Genomic DNA, 19082 nt, shown 5'->3' on the forward strand with positions numbered 1-19082 from the left:
GAACGACACACATTTAAATGGGGCCTCCAGAGAATCCAGACAAACAATTGTTCCCCTCATTAAACCAAATCCGGTGTTAGTCCTGGAATTGAGTTTAGGGGTCACCTTCTAGTGTAGAAACTGTAGTTCCCTGGGAGTGGAGACCAAAGCTCAGGTAACAAAGCGGAGAATTAAGGAGACCAATTTAAAAAGTTTGTCAATTAACCAAAGGAACCAAAAGTTCTATTCTTTTACTTAAATTGCAATAACTTGTATTGCTGAAAAATATTATTCAAATCATATTTCAAGAGAGTTTGAGAATTTTTTGCTCTTGAATCTTGTAATAGATATGATAAAGTTAAGGAACTGTTTTAATATCTGCTCTGGTATTGCAGAGCTGGTTTTGTCTGTACTTTGCAATTTGTACTGAAATGATTTTGTTTTTTAGTTCTGGTACAGTAGATCTTTCCATGTGGAGGTGAAGTCAACAGCCCCTTTGCTACTCTGGTTTTAAAGGTACTTTTATTTCTTTGATTTAAAGTGTATGCCTAGGAAGCAAATGCAAGAAAGGAAAACAAATGAACCCTATACCTCAACAAAGAGGCAAATAAAATCTCATATTAAAAAATTAGTACTGCAGCTTTAGGAAAAGTCAGTATACAGCTTGACTATACTTTTCCCAGAAGACCAGCAAACTTGGCGATACCAATGTAAGCTGGAAACTGTAAAGTGTTCTCAGTGGAAAATGAGCTGCAGGGAGTACCAGCTCATCAGGGAGTACCTCCTGCTCATGGATGTATACAGAGAAGAGTTGTAGCCTTGTGGAGTGTAGTCACTTGAACTATACCGCAAGCAGATTCACAAGGAGTACTCTTGATTTTGGCATTCTGTGTTTCTTTCAACTTCCACAAACAATTGTAGTTTCAGAAATAGCCCTCCTGAAGGAGCATTGTAGAAATCTACCTGGGGGGTCATAGAGATCTTTATCCGAAAAATTAGTTTTAATATCTGATATATCTGGCAGCAGATTTGTGAAAAGAGTTAAGACAAAATATAATTGACCAGCTCCCTGCAATAATAACTACTGCCGCATTTTCAAGCAGTTTTCCAACTGTTACAAATTCTTTTCTTTCCTGTGATACTTTTGTTATAGTGGTTTTAGATATAATTTAGGGGCATCTAGGTGGCACAGTGCATAGAGCACCGGCCCTGAAGTCAGGAGGACCTGAGTTCAAATTCGGCCTCAGACCAAACACTTGACACTTAGCAGCTGTGTGACCCTGGGCAAGTCACTTAACCCCAATTGCCTGAAAAACAAAAACAAAACAAACAAACAAAAACAAACAAAAAAAAAGATATAATTTAATAACATTGAATTTGGCTAAAATAAATATTTGTATAATATTGAAAAACCTTAGAATTCTGAGCAGTGACCAGTCATAACATGAGATGACCAGAATCTAGATCCTGGAATGAGGCATACTTTGTCAGACATGGCCACTGTGTTAATTTGTTTTATGAAGTTGCACTGGAGTGTAGTCTAAGACCATTTTCTCCACTCATCTTGTCTTTGACAGCAGCCTCTCAGCCTTTAGGCTTTCTTTGGAGTTGGCTAGTATTAGCAAGTCTTTTATACCATCTGAATTCTTTTTTTCTAGCAAGTAACATAAATCAGAAAATAGATATTTTAATGCTAATACTGACTAATTGCCATGCCCCATATTTTTATTGCTTCTGTTTCTTTATTCATATTGCTCTGTATTCCTGAAAAGCATCTCCTAACCAGCCATTGAAGCTTATCCTTTAAATCCCATTTTGAATGCCCTTTTGTCCTGGATACCTTCCCTAACTCCCCAATTTGTAATAACTTCCACTTCTCTTTGAACTTAACATAGAACTTTATAGCTATTATGTACTTTGATGTTACATTTATCTGCGCATGTGTTATATTATAGATCTTGAATCTCAGAGAGTGAGGGACCTTGTCCCATAAACTTTTTATTATCCACTGAGCCTATTCACTGCTCTGCACATAGAAAGTGCTTGCTAAATGTTTTTGAAATTTTTTTTTGAAAAAGTCAAGGAAGATGAAGAAGAGAAGGCATTTGGATTTGGCAGTTAAGAAGTCATTGGTGGTGATCCTTATCTCTATTTCCAGAATGATGAATTGTTCCTTAAGTAATCAAAATAGCGATTTTCATCTTAAATAGGTATGTAAGATGAAATACTTAAAATAGGTTTTATTCCTTTGACAAAGAAAGGAGTTGTATTTATCTGATCATTAAGGAGAAGAGAATTTTTATTTTATTTTGTTTTTAATTGCAGAGTAATTGCTTTACATAAGAAACATGGTGACACTAATTCGTGCACTAGCAGATCATGGTGATGATGTCAACTACTGTGCCTTTTCTTCTTCTCTTTTGGCTACTTGCTCCTTGGACAAGACAATTCGTCTCTATTCATTAAATGACTTTAATGAACTCCCATATTCTCCACTAAAGTGTCACACATATGCTGTCCACTGCTGCTGTTTTTCACCCTCAGGACATGTTTTAGCTTCCTGTTCAACAGATGGTACAACTGTCTTATGGAATACTCAAACTGGACACATTTTGGCAATGTTGAATCAACCCAGTGGCAGTCCTGTAAGGGTATGCAGATTTTCTCCAGATTCTACATATTTAGTATCAGGAGCAGCTGATGGCACTGTGGTCTCATGGAATATGCAGACATACAAGTTGTTTAGGTATGGATCCTTTTATTATTTTTGCTATATTAGGAGAAAAAACAGAAAATCATTTAAAATCTGAATGCTGTGAGGTATTTTAAAAACCTATTAAATGTTTTACATGATTGTACATGTATAACCTATATCAGATATATAGATTATGATCAGATATATAGACTATATATGTATAACCTTTCTCTCCCCTCCCCCACCTCTACTTCTCTAGCCATCTTCAACCTTATTTTATAAATATTATTTTTAAAACATTTAATTGTTTCTTGGTTTTAAGTATTTGAATTAACATATTTTGTATCTTTATATTAATTGAAAAAAGGAATCTTTATCTAGGGTTTCAGTGGTTCTAGTTGTCATTTTGCCTAATAACTCTTATTCTCTTTATTTCTCCTTGGCTACAAAAGTGAGGAAATGTTTCAGACCACCAAATTAGGGCTGTGATGACTAAGTCCAGGAAAAACTGAAACTTTGTGGCCAAAAGTATTTATTTTCACTTTTTTAAAAAAAGCACCGATGGTAAGAATACCAGTAAATTTATCATAGGCATCTTTCACTTCATCTTTTATATAATAATCTTTTATATATAATACCAGTAAATTTATAGATTGGAATGTGATGGGACTAGGCCTATGATTTCGTCGGTATAGGTAACTATAAAGAAGAGAGTTTTTGTCATAGAGGACGAATGCAAATGTGCACCTCTCTGCCATTTATAGACTTAAAGAGTTTTATGGGGCCCTGAGAGGTGGCAGAAATAATCACTCAGGGTTACATGGCCAGTATGTAAGTGAAACATGAACCTAATTCTTCTGATTCCAAGACTGGTTTTCTATCTGCCATGCCATGCTGCCTTTCTGCTTTGAAGACATACATTTTTTAAATTGTTATTACTTTGAGGATGCATGAATATATTTGTTGAGATGGGGTAGGGCTGCTTATGTGGAAGAAGGCCAAAAAGGGAAGACCAGAGATCTTAGTGTATTTTGATATATGTTTAAAATTAAGACTAAGACTAAAGTTGTTCTCATTGGTTTTCATGTAATTTGGTTTAAATAAAAATAATCTTACTAGTTAAGATGTTTCCATTTATTCATTTTGCTTTTAAAATAGGGAGAAGCTATGTTAGTTATTACCACATCTTTTATTAGATTTTTATGTAAATGTGCAGTTTCCATTTTTTTCAGTAGCTAAATTGTTCTATCTTTATTCTTTCAAAAATTCTGTCACATGACCTTTGAGAACTGTTAATTACTCTATCAGAGTACCAACTATTCTCTAATTTGGGAGGAAAGAGGGAGGTAGTCATTTTCTAGCAATATTTAGAAACATTATATAAAAGATGAAGTGAAAGATGCCTATGATAAAATATTACAATAATAGACTGTGATAATATAGTTAAAGATATCTTAAGGGAACTTTTTTTAACTAGGCATGATAACTTTTGTCTTTGGCTCTTGTTTTTCCTAGATTAAATTTTTAGCTGATAATATACAGGATATGCATACAGTAAATTTAGCCACTGGATGGGGCACTCCACTAATTGTTGAATTTTCACTAATTTTAAGAAAATTGAGTATATAATTATTATAACCCCTTACCTTTTTTCTAAAGACAAATTTAACTTCAGCATTGTTAGAAGTGGTAAAGTGAAAAAAAATTCATGTTGCTAAATGGTTATTTGGCTGTGGAGAGACTTTGAATTTTTTATTAACTCACAAATAATGTGTAAAACTTAATGTGAATGTGGCAAATTTAAACTTACTATGGTTAAGTCAGGCTTTGTAGTTATTTTGAAAATAAAGGTATAGTAGATAATATTGACTGTATTTGCTATTCAATAGATTTTAATGGGATTGATTTGTGTTACCTACTTTGACATTTGTTCTTTATGCATATCTCTGCATGAAAAGCTAAATGTAGATCAACTTTAGGTTAAGACTGTTTGGTCTTGTGAAATACATTATTTGAGATAACATTAAATTTCTCACTTTATTTTAAGACAGGTTGTTTCAGTTTAATCATAGAGACTATTTTTCTTTTGGGCATACATTAAAAAGGAAGAGTAATAGCCATTTTCTCCTTTTCTAAATAATAACTAGTGTTTATGATTTTTTACTTTATCAGGTTATAGTTAGAAGTTATATTTTCAAAACAAAACATGTTTAAAAACCAAATTCCTTTATTCTTTAACTCTATTCCAGGTGTGGTAGTGTTAAAGATGGTTCCTTGGTGGCCTGTGCATTTTCTCCTAATGGAAGCATCTTTGTCACAGGATCGTCATGTGGAGACTTAACAGTCTGGGATGATAAAATGAGGTGCTTACATAGTGAAAAAGCACACGATCTTGGAATCACTTGCTGTGATTTTTCTTCACAGCCAATTTCTGGTTAGTCATTTTACTGTTTTAAGTACACCTTCCTTATATTCTTTTCTACTACTATTTGTTTTATTCACTTTCTTTTTATCATTATTAAATATAATAAACACTAATATATTATATATTATATATATGTGCTAATATTAACAAATGTTAAATATTATGTTCTCAATCTTACAGTTTCTTCATTCTTGTTTATTATAAAGAGATGCCATAAGAAACAATAAACCAAACTAGCATATCTGATATGATTCAACTGCTGATGGTATTATAAACCCAAATTTGTTAAATATTGTTATTTATGGGAGAAGAACATTCTGTTTTTCATACTGCAAGAGGGTTAGAATTTGATGAAATATTTTATATGGTATATTTTAAATGGAAACGGTAAGGGCAAAGGATGTAGAAATTGTATTTTTAACATTTTAAAATTTTAGTTTCTCACTCAGTTTAAAATTTATAGCTATTCAATTATATATTTACAGTAATTCTAAGTAATGAAAAACTGGTAGTCTGAAAATTATATAAATTATACCTAGGGCTGTAAATAAAACTTTAAAAACTGAGCTAGCATTTAAAAATACATGTTTACACTAGAATCTAAATAGTATCAGGGAAATCTATTTGATTTTCATAAATAACAGATCCATAAGAAAAAAGTACATTGGCATTTAAAGATGCTTCTTTAGCTCAAATTTGAAGTCACTTGGAAGAATACTTTAGATTTTTATAAGTTCTAAGGGCTTTTATAAGAAATCTAGTTTTTCACTGGTTAATAGGAAAGGGTCTTTAACTTAAGTCATCTATAATAATGAACAAATTAATATTTGTGAATTTTGTAGTTACTTCGTGGAGGTGTGTTAAATTTTTAAAATAACAATGTTCAAGCAAAGAATGCATATCGGGAATGTATATGGGTTTAGCTCATTTCATATAATAGTTCTGTTCCTCCAAAAATTAGATAAATCAAATAATATTTTAAATATACCAGGTAAATGTACTATTTTAAAGAGCACTTTGAGTAAAATGAGTAGTCCTTGTTTTACTGCATTTAGTAACTTAAATCTATCTTTAAATGCTCTGCAGAAAGAAAGATAAATCTAAATAACTGTAGAAACATTAATTGCTTATGGCGAGGTTTCGCCGATAAAATAAAAAAGACAATACTACCTAAATTAATTTTCACATTCAGTGTTTTACCACAACTAGAAAAAAAAAGAAGTCAAGCATTTCAAGGGTAAAAATGAAATAAATGGCAAAAGAAAGGGGGTCTAACCATACCAGAAATCAAATAAAATAGTCATTAGAAGGCTTTGGTACTGGTTAAAAAATTATGTTGACTCAGCCTACACGTGAGCAGTTAATATTAATCCACTTAATTAAGTCTGTCTTTACCATTGCAAAGTTCATAGTTTTATAGTTTTATAGTTCATAGATTCACACATTTTTTATTGATAAATAGAGTTCCTGGGTACATCTTGTAGATACATTCCCAGATACTTTATAGCTTTTGTAGTTATTTTAAATGGAATTTTGCTTTCTAGTTCTTCCTGCTGAGCTTTGTTGGCAACAAACAGGAATGCTAATGATTTATGTAGGGTTTTTTTTCCTGCAACTTCTCTAAATTCCTTCATTGTTTTAATGAACTTTTTTTTGTTTGACTCTTAGGTTTTTTAAGTGAATCTTATCATTAGCAAAAAATAAGTTTTATTTATTCTTTCCCTAAGCTTATTCCTTCATTCATTATTATTCCTACCAATTTTATAGATCAGGAACCTAAGACTTAAAGACCTTACATGACTTGTCCATGTAGCTAGTAATATTAGTCAAGAGATTTATGCTCAGGTCTTTCTAACTCCAAGCCCAGAATTCTATTGCTATGGTGCCTCTTCTGTTGTATCATTTATATCATAGCTTAGTGCTAGGTATAAGATAAGTACTCAATAAATATTTGTTGGCTGAAAAGACATCATCTCTTACTATAGCACCATTACCTTCTTCCATAGCCTCTTGGGTCCAGCTCTAATCATAACCCTGCATAGATTCCTGTGGGGAGCCTTGTCTTAGCTGTGTGACTGAACTCTTCATTGGAAATGCTGCCCACTGTGTAAAGGACATATATGTAGTATTTTAATAATTGGAGAGACCATGTAGTCCATGAAAGAGTAGGAGTCCGAACCATATTTCTGCCCTAGCTGCAACTTTAAGGAATTCTCTGTCCTTGCTAGCTTGAAGTTATGCATGTGTGTTAGAAGAGGAGAATCAGCAATGCCAATAAGAGCTGAAAAAGTGATTAGTTCTGATTTTGCTTCTTCATTCTTGGATCACTAGCTGCCACCTGATTTAGCTGTATTTACTTGTTTTACCTAATTGGAGTGAAATTAGATGAATTTAGCACTGGGGCCGGAGTGACTTCTTCTTTTGGCTCCATTCTTGGTCATTGATGTGGATGTTCCTTCCATCCATACCAATTAAAGCACCTCATTACTTGTCCATCTTGTGAGCTTTTGACCACCTCCTTCAGTAAGGTTGCAACAAGTGAACCACCTAACATGCTAACAGCCTTATTCACTTTCTCATGCCATCAGGAAGATATCAGTAGGGCATATGAGCTGTGTATTGTTTATTCTCCCCTCTTGCCACATAAATCAACTGTTTTTTTTATCACATACTTTCCAAATGATATCTTTTATTCTTGTTTTTTGTAGTTCCATATTTGTTAAATTTCAGAGAACTGACAAAGCATAGCAGAATGCTGTGATCTACCTCTCAATTGTCTTCTGAGTAATACTGATTTTTTTTTTTCTTCAGAGGCTATAGTGTTCTGTGATTCAAAGTCATACAATACCACTTGTGAAATATTTGTATTAGAAAGATAAGTTTTAAAAAGATTGGTTTTAGGGAGAAATTTAGGGTCCAAGAGCTTTACAGTTTTTGAAAGGCCATATAGTTTACTCTCTTCCTGTTGAATTGTGGGTCCCACTCATTGTCTATTTGCTTTGTCTATCCATGATGCATAGGTGCGTGTGTGTGTGTGTGTGTGTGTGTGTGTGTGTGTGTGTGTGTGTTTGTTTGTAATTGTGCTCTTTAGGTTGTCTATATAACTGCATGTCATAATGGACAGTGCTCATTCTTCATCCACTTGGTTTTTCCTATGTCAGTCTAAATTCATTTGAGTGGTTACAGAACTTGTTCAGGAGGCTCTGCATTGTTATGAGACATGCTTAACAAGCTCCCTGTTATATAGAAGCATCCAGAGTACATCATCCTCTTTAGGAAATCTCTCTTCAACTTGAACTCTACATGGATCTCCTCCATGTCTGTAGCAAACCTTTGGTGAGCATACATCTCCTCATTTTATATTACACCTAATACATGCAGAAGGTCATTGAGCAACCTTATTATCTTTGTTGTAATTTTTACAAGTATATATTATTTTTCTCTTCTATTCCCCCGTCCACTGAGCAATAAAGAAAAAAAAATACTGATGACAAATATGCATAATCCAACAAAAAATATTCCCCCATTGACCATGTGCAAAAATGTATTTCCATTCTGCATTTTAAGCCTGTCACCTCTCTTGACAGGAAATAAGTAGTGTGTTTCATATTCAGTGCCCTAGACTTGTATTTTATCATTGCATTAATCAGAGTTCTAAAATCTAAGTTGTTTTTCTCTTTAACATTGTTGCCATTGTTTAAATTGTTCTCTTCATTCTGTTCACTTCATTCTGTATTAGGTCATAAGAGGCTTCCCAGTTTCCTCTGTAATTGGCCATTTTAAAATTTCTTATGGCACAATAATATTCCATTTATATTCAGTCAATCAAAAAATTTTATTAAGCACCTAGTATGAGTCAGGCACCTTGCTAAGAGCTGGGGACACAAAAGGAAGCAAAAAACAGTCCTTGCCCTCAAGGAGCTTACAGTCTAATGGAGGACACAAAATGTAAACAAATATATACAAAGCAAGCTGTATACAGGATAAATAGAAAATAATTAACAGAGGTAAGGCACTAGAATTAAGTTGGATTGGAAAAGACTTATAAAAGATGGGATTTTAGTTGGTACTTCAAAGGAAACCAGAGAAGTCACTAGGCAGAATTGAGGAGGAGAGCATTCCTTTAGTATCCAGTTTGGAAAGAACTGCTATAAATATTTTTGTAAATACAGGTCCTTTTCCTCTTTTTTTGATCACTTTGAGGTGTAACCTAGAAGTGATAGCTAGCCCAAGGAATATACACAGTTGGGTAAATATTGGGGCCTAGTTTCAATTTCTAGAATGGTTGGAGCAGTTCATAGTACCAGTTAGCAAGGCACTAGTGTGCCGGTTTTCTAGTATTTGTAATATTTGTCATTTTCCTCCTTTGTCCTCTTTGCCAATCTGGTAGGTGTGAGGTGCGACCTCAGAATTGTCTTAATTTGCATTTCTAATAATTAGTGATTTAGAGAATTTTTTCATATGGTTGTTGATAGTTTGAATTTCCTTCTTTGAAAACTGCATGTTCATGTCAATTTATGAATTAGAAAATGGCTCTTATACATTTTAATCTGTTCCTTATGTGTCTTGGAAATGAAATCTTTGTCAGAGAAACTCACTTCAAAGATTTTTTTTTCTAGTTAACCTCTTTCCCTTCTAATTTTAACTGCATTGGATTTATTTGTTCAAAAATATTTAAATGTCATATGACCAAAATTTGGCCATTTCATCTGATACAATCTTTATTTCATATTTAGTCGTGAAGTCTTTATAGATCTGAAAGATAATTTTTCCTTTCTCAAATTTGCTTATGATATCACCTTTTAAATCAAGTCAATTTGAAGCTTATCTTGTATATGGTATGAGAAGTTGGTCTATGCCTAATTTTTGCAAATTGCTTTCCAGTTCTCCCAGCAGTTTTTTGTCCAATCACGAGTCTTTACCCACCCACCCACCCCATCCCCTCAGTAACTAGAGTTGTTTGATTTGTAGGGTCCCTATGCCACTGTATTCATTTGCTTCTATATTTTGTCTACCTGATCTATCCCACTGATTGACCTCTCTATTTTTTTAAAAAATACCAAATCATCTTACCAATGACTACTTTGTAGTGTAGTTTAATATCTGATACTGAGATTCTCCTTTTCTTCTCCCTTTTTTTATTATGCTTGAGAGTTTGACCTTTTCTTCTTCATTATGAATATCATTTTTTTCTAGCTCCATAAAATAATCTTTTGATAGTTTGATTGGTATAATGCTGAGTAAATAAATTAATAAGGGAATATTGTCATTTTTATTATATTGGCTTTACCTATCCAGGAATAATTAATGTTTATCATTATTTAAGTCTGTCTTTATTTCCACAGAGATATTTTATAGTGGGATTCATATAGTTTTTGTGTATATCTTGGTTAGATATACTCCCAGATATTTTATACCTGCCATAGTTATTTCAAATGGAATTTCTTCTTGTAGCTCTTCTTGCTGGATTTTGTTGTTTATATATAAAAATGGTGATGATTTCTGTGGAATCTTGATTAATTTGATGTATGCTTTTAAAGCAGTTTTTAAATTTTTCTGTACAAAATCAAATATTCTCATAGCCGATATACAGTAAGCTAATGGGAAAAATTTCACTAAATGTTTTAGTCAATTATGATAAAAATATGGCTATCTGGAATATTGTTTTTGAAAACATGTCTGTTCCCTGCTAATATCCTCATTGAGAATATCCTCAATATTTGCATAGGTTATCCTTATAAAAAATGGTATATAAATGAGAAAGTAGGTATGTAGGTTGGTAGTTGTTAATATGCTCTTAATTGTCTGGGGAACTGGAGTGAGGAAAGGAGATATTTAGGGAGATATGAAGTTTTTTTCCAAACCTTTGCTGTCTTCTTCAAATACTTTGTGAACCTATCCCTCAATACTCTTGCAGTAGTGTTGCCTCCAACATGGATCTCCTCTAGTTTAGCAGTTTTTCCCATCTTTATTCTTTTCAGTGCTATTTCTACCTCCCCAGAAGCATATTCAGGACTATTAATATTAGAATCCAAATATAATGGTTCTGCTGTCTTTGAGTGTGAAAATAGATGTTTTGCTTTGTGTTTTTTAGGGCAGGGAGAAGGGAATAAGTATTCATGTAGTACCTACAATGTGCTAGGCACTGCAATAAGTACTTTTTTTGGTTTGTTTTTTGTTTTTTGTTTTACTTAGGCAATTGGGGTTAAGTGACTTGCCCAGGGTCACACGACTAGTAAGTGTCAAGTGTCTAAGGCCAGATTTGAACTTAGGTCCTTCTGACTCCTAGACTGGAGCTCTATCCATTGCGCCACCTAGCCGCCCCTGCAATAAATACTTTTACAAATACCTCATTTGATCCTTGCAATAACCCCATGAGATAGGTGCTATCTCATTTTATAGTTGAGAAAACTAAGGCAAACAGAGGCTAAGTGACTTATTTAGGGCTGCACAACTAATAGGTGTCTGTGTCTAGACATGAACTCAGATCTTTCTGACTTAAGGCAAGTGTTCTATTGACTGAATCACCAGCTGCCTCTTTATTAAAATCTTGTATATCTATGTATCTTTTCCATTTTTCTTTTTGGTTGAACTCTTTCCATTTTTATTCTTAAATGCCCTGGTAATGATTTTTACTTAGTTCAGTTTCTTACTCTACTACATCCCTCTGTTATATAAAGCATTACTACTTATAGGCTTCAGATCATAGACCTTGAGCTGGAAAGAATCTCAGGCCATCTAGATCAGAGATGTCAAACAGGCAGACTGTGGGTTGTATGTGGACCACAACAGTCCTGTATGTTGCCTGAACTCGATTAAAATGTAATAAAGAAACCATTAACAAGATAAATAAAAATACTATAAAACTATAAAATAAAAATAGTATAAAAATACTGTAAAACATAAATAATATTACATTTTAAAACTAAGTTAATATGCAGCCTGCAGGGATCCTAATGTACAATTTAGTGGCCCCTGGTTCTTTTTGAGGTTGATGCCATTGATATAGTTCAACCACTTCATTTTATAGGTGAAGAAATTTAGGCTTAGGGAAACTCTAAATGACTTGCTCAAGGTCACGGAGGGAGGATTTGAACCCAAGTTCTGTGACTTTTTAGACAGTGTTATTTCCACTGTACCATGCTGCCTCCCTATCACCTTTTGCAATTAAGATTTTACAAATAAGTTTATATTCCCTATAAGTGTTGCCTGTTGCTGCCATGCAAATCAGTCAAGTGTTCAAAGGCTAAGGTGCAGTGGGGGTTCTTTTGGTTTCCTTGTTATTGCAATTGATTTATATCAATTAAACCTAGATATAATTATTGTAGGTTGTTTGTTTCCTTTCTTTTCTCCATAAGCATTTCTCATCATCATGAACTAGTTTATATAGATCAGAATGGAGTTGTTTTAATTGCATCTTTTTCCAGTTTTTATTCTTCTAGCTTGCTTTGTCCTGACTAGTCAGTGATCTGACTCTATGTAGACAGCTGATTGAGCAATGACTTATCAATAACAGATTATTTATTTTAGATATTAGTAAAGTTTTTTAAGTGAAAATTGAAATCCTAAAATTAGTTTTGGTTCACGTTATTATATTAATTTTTTAGTTTTAAAATATTTTAAATTATTTCATTAATTCTTTCTACCTCATATAAATTTTAAATAATTTTGAAAGACTTATGAAAATATTAATTTTACTAATATAACCTAGATGAATTAAAATAGGTATATATGGTTATATTTTAAATCATAAATTTCAACCATAGAGTTAATATGTTAATAGTATGGTAACAAAACTTTTAATTGTATATAAATCCAAACAACTATGTTATAAAAATATATTTTTATTTATATATTATTGAGTGTCAAACTTGTTAGAAGGATAAAAATTAAAAGTTATGTTCTAGCTGGATGCTAAACCAGCTTTGTGTTTTGTTATAGAGAACTTGTTTGCTGACATGTTTTTAAATGTCCATTTAAAAAAATGAAATAGTGGATTAAGCCAGGTTATACTGGCATATGTTCAGTTCAGTGTCTTTTCTCCGAAAGTGTATATTTTTGTAGCAGATCATGATAGTTGCTCCTGTGACATCATCTTCAAAAGTCAGGAATATAGTCTTAAATTCTAAAATTTTTTCTGTACAGATCTATCATTCATTTATCTAACTAATTTGTTGAATATAACCTTCTCGATAAATAAATTCTATTAAGTGTTTCTATTTCCACAAGTGATTTAAAATCACCTCTTGATCATGATTTATTTAGTTAGAATCAGTTACAAAGGCATAACTACATTTTATTCAAGACCCATAGATAAAAAGTCTAAAGTATTTAAACTAAGCCATTATACCTTCTTATGATCAATTTGTGATTATCTTCAAGAGGGATTATCCATATTACAGCTGGATTATCCCCAACAAATCTTGCTTTCAACTTCCTTATATAATTGTGAAATTAAAACACTTAGTTCCTACCTCTTTCCCATGATACTTTGCATTTCTTGCTTTGTTTTAGTATTCTGAAAGGTTTTATTGTCCATTGATAGCATGGAGTAAGAAATCTAGGAAGAGCTGAACTGGGAAAATGTCAGAAAACCACACAACTTCCAAACTCTTCTGCCTTAATAAAATTTTCACAATGTGGCCTCATTATTCTGCATCAAATATTATAAATGCTTAGACTATGTAACACATTTATATTCAAGTGTAACTTAAAACACAATTCAAAGCCCTCCATTGCATAATAGATAATCAATTGCATTTCATTGAGTTATATTTAAGAAATGTTATGTTCTGTTCGCAAACAATAAGATAACATAAAAATATGATACCTCATATTTCAACATTTTATTTTATTTGTGGTAAAGGGAATTTATTTTTTAAGAAATTCTATTGGGGCAGCTAGGTGGCGCAGTGGACAGAGCACTAGCCCTGGAGTCAGGAGGACCTGAGTTCAAATTTGCCCTCAGACACTTAACACTTACTAGCTGTGTGACCTTGGGCAAGGCACTTAACCCCATTGCCTAGCCAAAAAAAAAGAGGAAGAAGAAGAAATTCAAGAAATGTTTATAAATGGCTACTCTAATATTTGCATTAGGAAAGATTATGGAAGAATCCTTTTCAGATAAGGCGAACAACATGAGGGGAAAAAAAAAGAAAGTAAGAATGACTATAGAGTGTTTGGGGAACAAAGCATAGACAAGCTTGGGTTGGTATTCTGTGATTTATGAGAATTCTCACGTTTATGGTATTTGAAGCATATAAGGTTGAGGCTTAGATTCTTAGTATCTGGCCACTGCTCAGATTCTTACAATCTAGCCAGTAGCTCACTAATGTTCAGACTCCTTCAGAGTCTGCCCAATATGACACATGTTCTAATAAATCTTATCTTTGGCTGAAAAAAAAAAAAAGAATATAAGGTTGAATTATAGGTAGGTAAGGCCAGATAGTAGAGAACCTCGAAATCCAAATAGAAGGGATTAGTTTGAGCTTTGTCCTTTAGGCAGTGAAAAACCATTTAGAGTTTTTTAAACAAGGTAGTGTCATAAAGAAAGTGATGTTTTCACTGGTTTGTCTCAGACATCGTGGCTATTTTAATAGTATTAAATGATGGTAATAATGGGCAGTAGTAAAGTATTGATTTATGAGAGATTTTCAAAGAATTTTTTTTAGTACAATAACTGCTATGTGCCTGTGTAACACAGTGTTGGAATTGAAAAAGCATAAGCTCTGATTTTGAATCTTGCCTTTGACACTAGCTGTGTGATCATAAATCACTTAACACCTCTAAACCTGAGTTTCTGTATCTATAATGTGAGAATAATAGTACCAATACTACCTACCTCATAGGGATATTGTAAAGGTCAGGATATCTTTAGATAATATCTATAGCTTTTTGCATCTTTAAGGTAACGATATAAATAGCAGCTGTTATTATGATTATGACAGTGGGACATTCACGCAAAAAAAGCTCATGCAGTGGCAAATAGAGGACAACAGTTCAGGTAAGAGATTAGATAGTGAAAGACAAAAATGTGACAGTCACATGCAATGAATAGTTAAAACTATGAAAGTAGATAAATTTGTTTTCTAGGGCTAGAGTTTGGAAAAAAGACTAGAAATTTAAGCCTTGAATACACACAGGAAGAAAGAAATAAACAAGAACCAGGAAAGTATAGTGCCATAGATGCTGAAGAAAGGAATGGTTAGTAATAGATGCTCCCCAGGACTAGGAATAGGCCACTGGATTTGGTGACTTTGTAATTGTTGTATTATGAGAGAGCGGTTACTCTCATATCACATTGATGGTAAGAGAAAAATGTGAAGTGAGGAAATGGAGACATTGTGGTAATTGTATTCAAGAAATATGGCAGCTAAAGGAGACAGGTTCAGATGAAGATTCTTTTTTTTTTTAAATTAATTTATTTTTAGTTTTCAACATTCACTTCCATGAGATTTTGAGTTTTAAATGTTCTCCTCCTCCTTATCCTCCCCCCTGTCCAAGACGGTGTGCGATCTAATATAGGCTCTACTTATGCATTCATATTAAATATATTTTCACATTAGTCATGATGTAAAGAAGAATTAGAACTAATAGGATGAATCATGAGAAAGAAGAAACAAAACAACAAAAGAAAAGGAGAGCAAATAATATGCTTCCATATGCATTCAGAATGAGTTCTTTCTCTGGATGTGGATAGCATTTTCCATCGTGAGTTTTTTGTAGTTGGCTTAGATCCTTGCATTGCTGAGAAGAGCTAAGTCTGTCAAAGTCAGTCATCACACAATGTGTTTGTTACTGTGTACAATGTTCTCCTGGTTCTGCTCATTTCACTCAGCATCAGTTCATATAAGTCTTTCCAGGTTTTTTGAAATTTGCCTGCTTATCCAAATGAAGATTCTTGGAGTGGAGGAATAATAATGTTTGAAGTGAAAGTAGGGAAACCTGTGAGGAGGAAGAGATTGGACATGCTAGAGGAGGAGATAATAAAAAAGGAGTAAGAATTTGATTGCTCACAAATGGAGACAGCTTTAGAAAAAGGAGAGACACTTCTTTCTAAGACAACAAGAAAAGGGGAAAAGATACAAAGAAAAAATTGTGAATTGTAGAGGAGAATATACGAGAGAATTTTATGTTTGACTTCTGTCTTAGCAAAGTAGGCTTGATCATTTATCCAAGAGTAGGAGAAGGAAAAATAGATTTGGGGATTTGTAGAAAAGATTTGAAACAGTCCCACTGGTTGGCTGTTCTTAAGAACAAGAAACAAAAACAGTTATAGCCTTGACCAAGAGTTTTTATAATATTAGGAAAAGCAGCTTAGGTCATTATTCTTTGTGAATCAAGGCTTTGGTAAGTAGAGGTTTTTTTTTTTAAATGCCTTTTACAGGAAATTATTTTAATATAGAATAAAAAAGAGTAAAAGGATGGATGATTTTCATTTTATCAAGAATGCCTGTTTTGCTGTGCAATACCCTTTGATCTAGCAATACTGCTACTAGGTCTGTGTCCCAAAAAGATCATAGAAAATGGAATAGGACCCACATATACAAAAATATTTATAGCAGCTCTTTTTGTGGTGGGAAAGAATTGGAATTTGAGGGGATGTCTACCAACTGGGGAATGGTTGAACTAGTTTTGGTATATGAATGTAGTGGAATACTACTGTTTTATAAGAAATGATGATCAAGTGGACTTCAGAAAAACCTGGAAAGACTTACATGAACTGATGCTGAGTGAAGTGAGCAGAACTAGGAAAACATTGTAAACGGTAACAGTAACACTGTGTGATGATCAGCTATGATAGACTTAGCTCTTCTCAGCAATACAGTGATCTAAGACAATCTCAAAAGACTCATGGTGGAAAATGCTATCCACATCCAGAGAAAGAACTATGGAGTCTGAATGCTGATTGAAGCATACTATTTTCTCTTTTTTGTTGTTGTTTTTTGTTTTTTCTTTCTCCTGGCTTTTTTTCCTTTTGTTCTGATTCTTCTTTCACAACATGACTAATGTAGAAATATGTTTAATATGATTGTACATGTATAGCCTATGTCAGACTGCTTGTCATCTTGGGGGGGAGGGGAGGAAGGGAGGGAGAAAAAAATTGGAACTCAAAATCTTATAAATTAAATATTGAAAACTTTCTTTATGTATACTTGGAAAAATAAAATGCTGTTAAGTAGAGGGAAAAAAAGAATGTCTGTTTTGTCCCATTTCTTTTCTCCTCCATTTCTCCCATTCTTGGTTCCATTATCTCTACCTTGGCTTCATGCTGTGCCTCATTAGTATTCTACTAGCTGCAACCTTAAAATCTGTTGCCCTCTTAACTATCTTATATGAGTTTCTGACTTTAAAATCCTCATCATTGGAATACAGTAATGAAATTGAACTGACTCCTATCCGTTACAAATTTATGGTGCATAATCTCAGTTCAGCCAACAATTCTTCTACTTTGTACACTCTTTCAATTCCCTAAATCATTCCCCATGGTGATTTCATCGAAAATTATCCTTTTTAAACAAGTCCTCAGCCATACCCACATATCCCTACATGGGATTTTACTTTACTAAGATGATTGAGAGCAACTGACATGAGAGGTCTTTCAACTTTCTTTATTCCTTAAAAAATTTTAATATCCTTTTATCTTCTTGTTACAAGAAATGTATCTCTATTTCTTGTTAAGGCTAACTCTTTTACCTGCACCATTGATCCCGTTCTTTGCTGCCTCTAACAAGGTGTTGTTCTAACAAATCTTATTCTCTATTCAATCCATCCTCCATACTAGCTCCTTCTCAATGCTAAAAATACCAATTTTCCCTGTCCAGGTTCAACCTTCTCTTTCTTTTCCTTTTCTCACTATCTGATGTCTTTTCTTCCTTACCACGTGAGTACAGATACACAAATCTATCACTTGTAGGCCGGACCTGGAGCTCTGCCCTTGCAAGAATGTAATTGGTCATTTTTGGAGTCCACAAAAAGATGTCTAACAGTAGTAAACTTCATAAAATCGTCTTTTTTCTGATATTAGAGGAACAAGGTAAATGAATACTACTTAGGAAAAATGCTTGAATAGGGATATTATCAGATCTCAGTATGAGAAAAAAACCTGTTTTCTTAGATCATTAATCTGTTTCATTAATTTTGATTCATTTGAAATATTTAATTTTACTAGATGGTGAGCATGGCCCCCAGTTTTTCCGAATGGCATCGTGTGGTCAAGATTGCCAGATCAAACTTTGGGTTACTACATTTACAGATTTCTTAGGTATGTATGCATATTGAGGCATATGCAAATAATTATGATGACATTTTTATTAGTCTTTTTTAAAAAACAGTGACCAGGATACTTAAAACCGATTCTAAAACTGTTTTTATATAATATTTGTTACCAAATAAAATTGTTTACATCAAACAAAGCTGTGGTAGACCTTGAGTGAGGCAAAAAATTTAGATAAAATGTTCTTGCCTTCATCAAAGTTCAAATGTAGTCAGGGGATAAGATAAATCACAGATAACTGCAGTATATATTAAATGATAACTTCACTAGAGAGTTGCAAAACAAAGTACTAAGTGAGGGAAAGATTGAAGGCAAAGATTATTTCTGAGAAGATCAGAGATCTGGCATGTGCCCCCTCCCCCAAGTTATCCTATATTTATGTATTTATTTTCTATATATTTATATAGATATTTGTTGTCTCTCCAGATGTGATGTAAACTCCTCAAGGACTGCTGTCTCTTTCTTGTCTTTGTATCCCTAGCACAGTGCCTGATATATAGTGGGTACTCAATAAATATTTGTTGATTGAAAGCTTCCTTTAGTTTTGAATTGGGCTTTAAAGAGTAGATAGAAATTCAACAGATAAATAAGGGAAAGAGGACATTCTAGTAGTCATAGCAAAGTGGCAAGAAAACAGCATATTAGTGGGACCTAGTTAAGTTGGAAAAGTAATGTGATGACTGTCTGTATAGTGCTTTGAATACCTG

At 33.2% G+C, this 19082-nt stretch overlaps 1 protein-coding gene across 3 annotated transcripts in view; it reads left to right on the plus strand.

The window, feature by feature from the left end:
- Positions 1-19082, plus strand: part of LOC114045953 (WD repeat, SAM and U-box domain-containing protein 1-like) — an 81570-nt gene that overhangs the window by 747 nt on the left and 61741 nt on the right. For 2 of the 3 annotated variants that reach the window (XM_027866166.1, XM_027866168.1), the window contains exons 2-6: positions 428-495; positions 2058-2189; positions 2305-2725; positions 4924-5108; positions 18271-18363. In XM_027866166.1, the coding sequence (XP_027721967.1) occupies positions 2328-2725; positions 4924-5108; positions 18271-18363 (676 nt within the window). In that variant the 5' untranslated portion in view covers positions 428-495; positions 2058-2189; positions 2305-2327. The remainder of the gene's footprint in view (positions 1-427; positions 496-2057; positions 2190-2304; positions 2726-4923; positions 5109-18270; positions 18364-19082) is intronic. The other variant, XM_027866167.1, reaches the window with a different exon arrangement.

Source organism: Vombatus ursinus, unplaced genomic scaffold (genome assembly GCF_900497805.2).
Source record: "Vombatus ursinus unplaced genomic scaffold, bare-nosed wombat genome assembly UNPS02014779.1, whole genome shotgun sequence".
NCBI lineage: Eukaryota > Metazoa > Chordata > Mammalia > Diprotodontia > Vombatidae > Vombatus > Vombatus ursinus.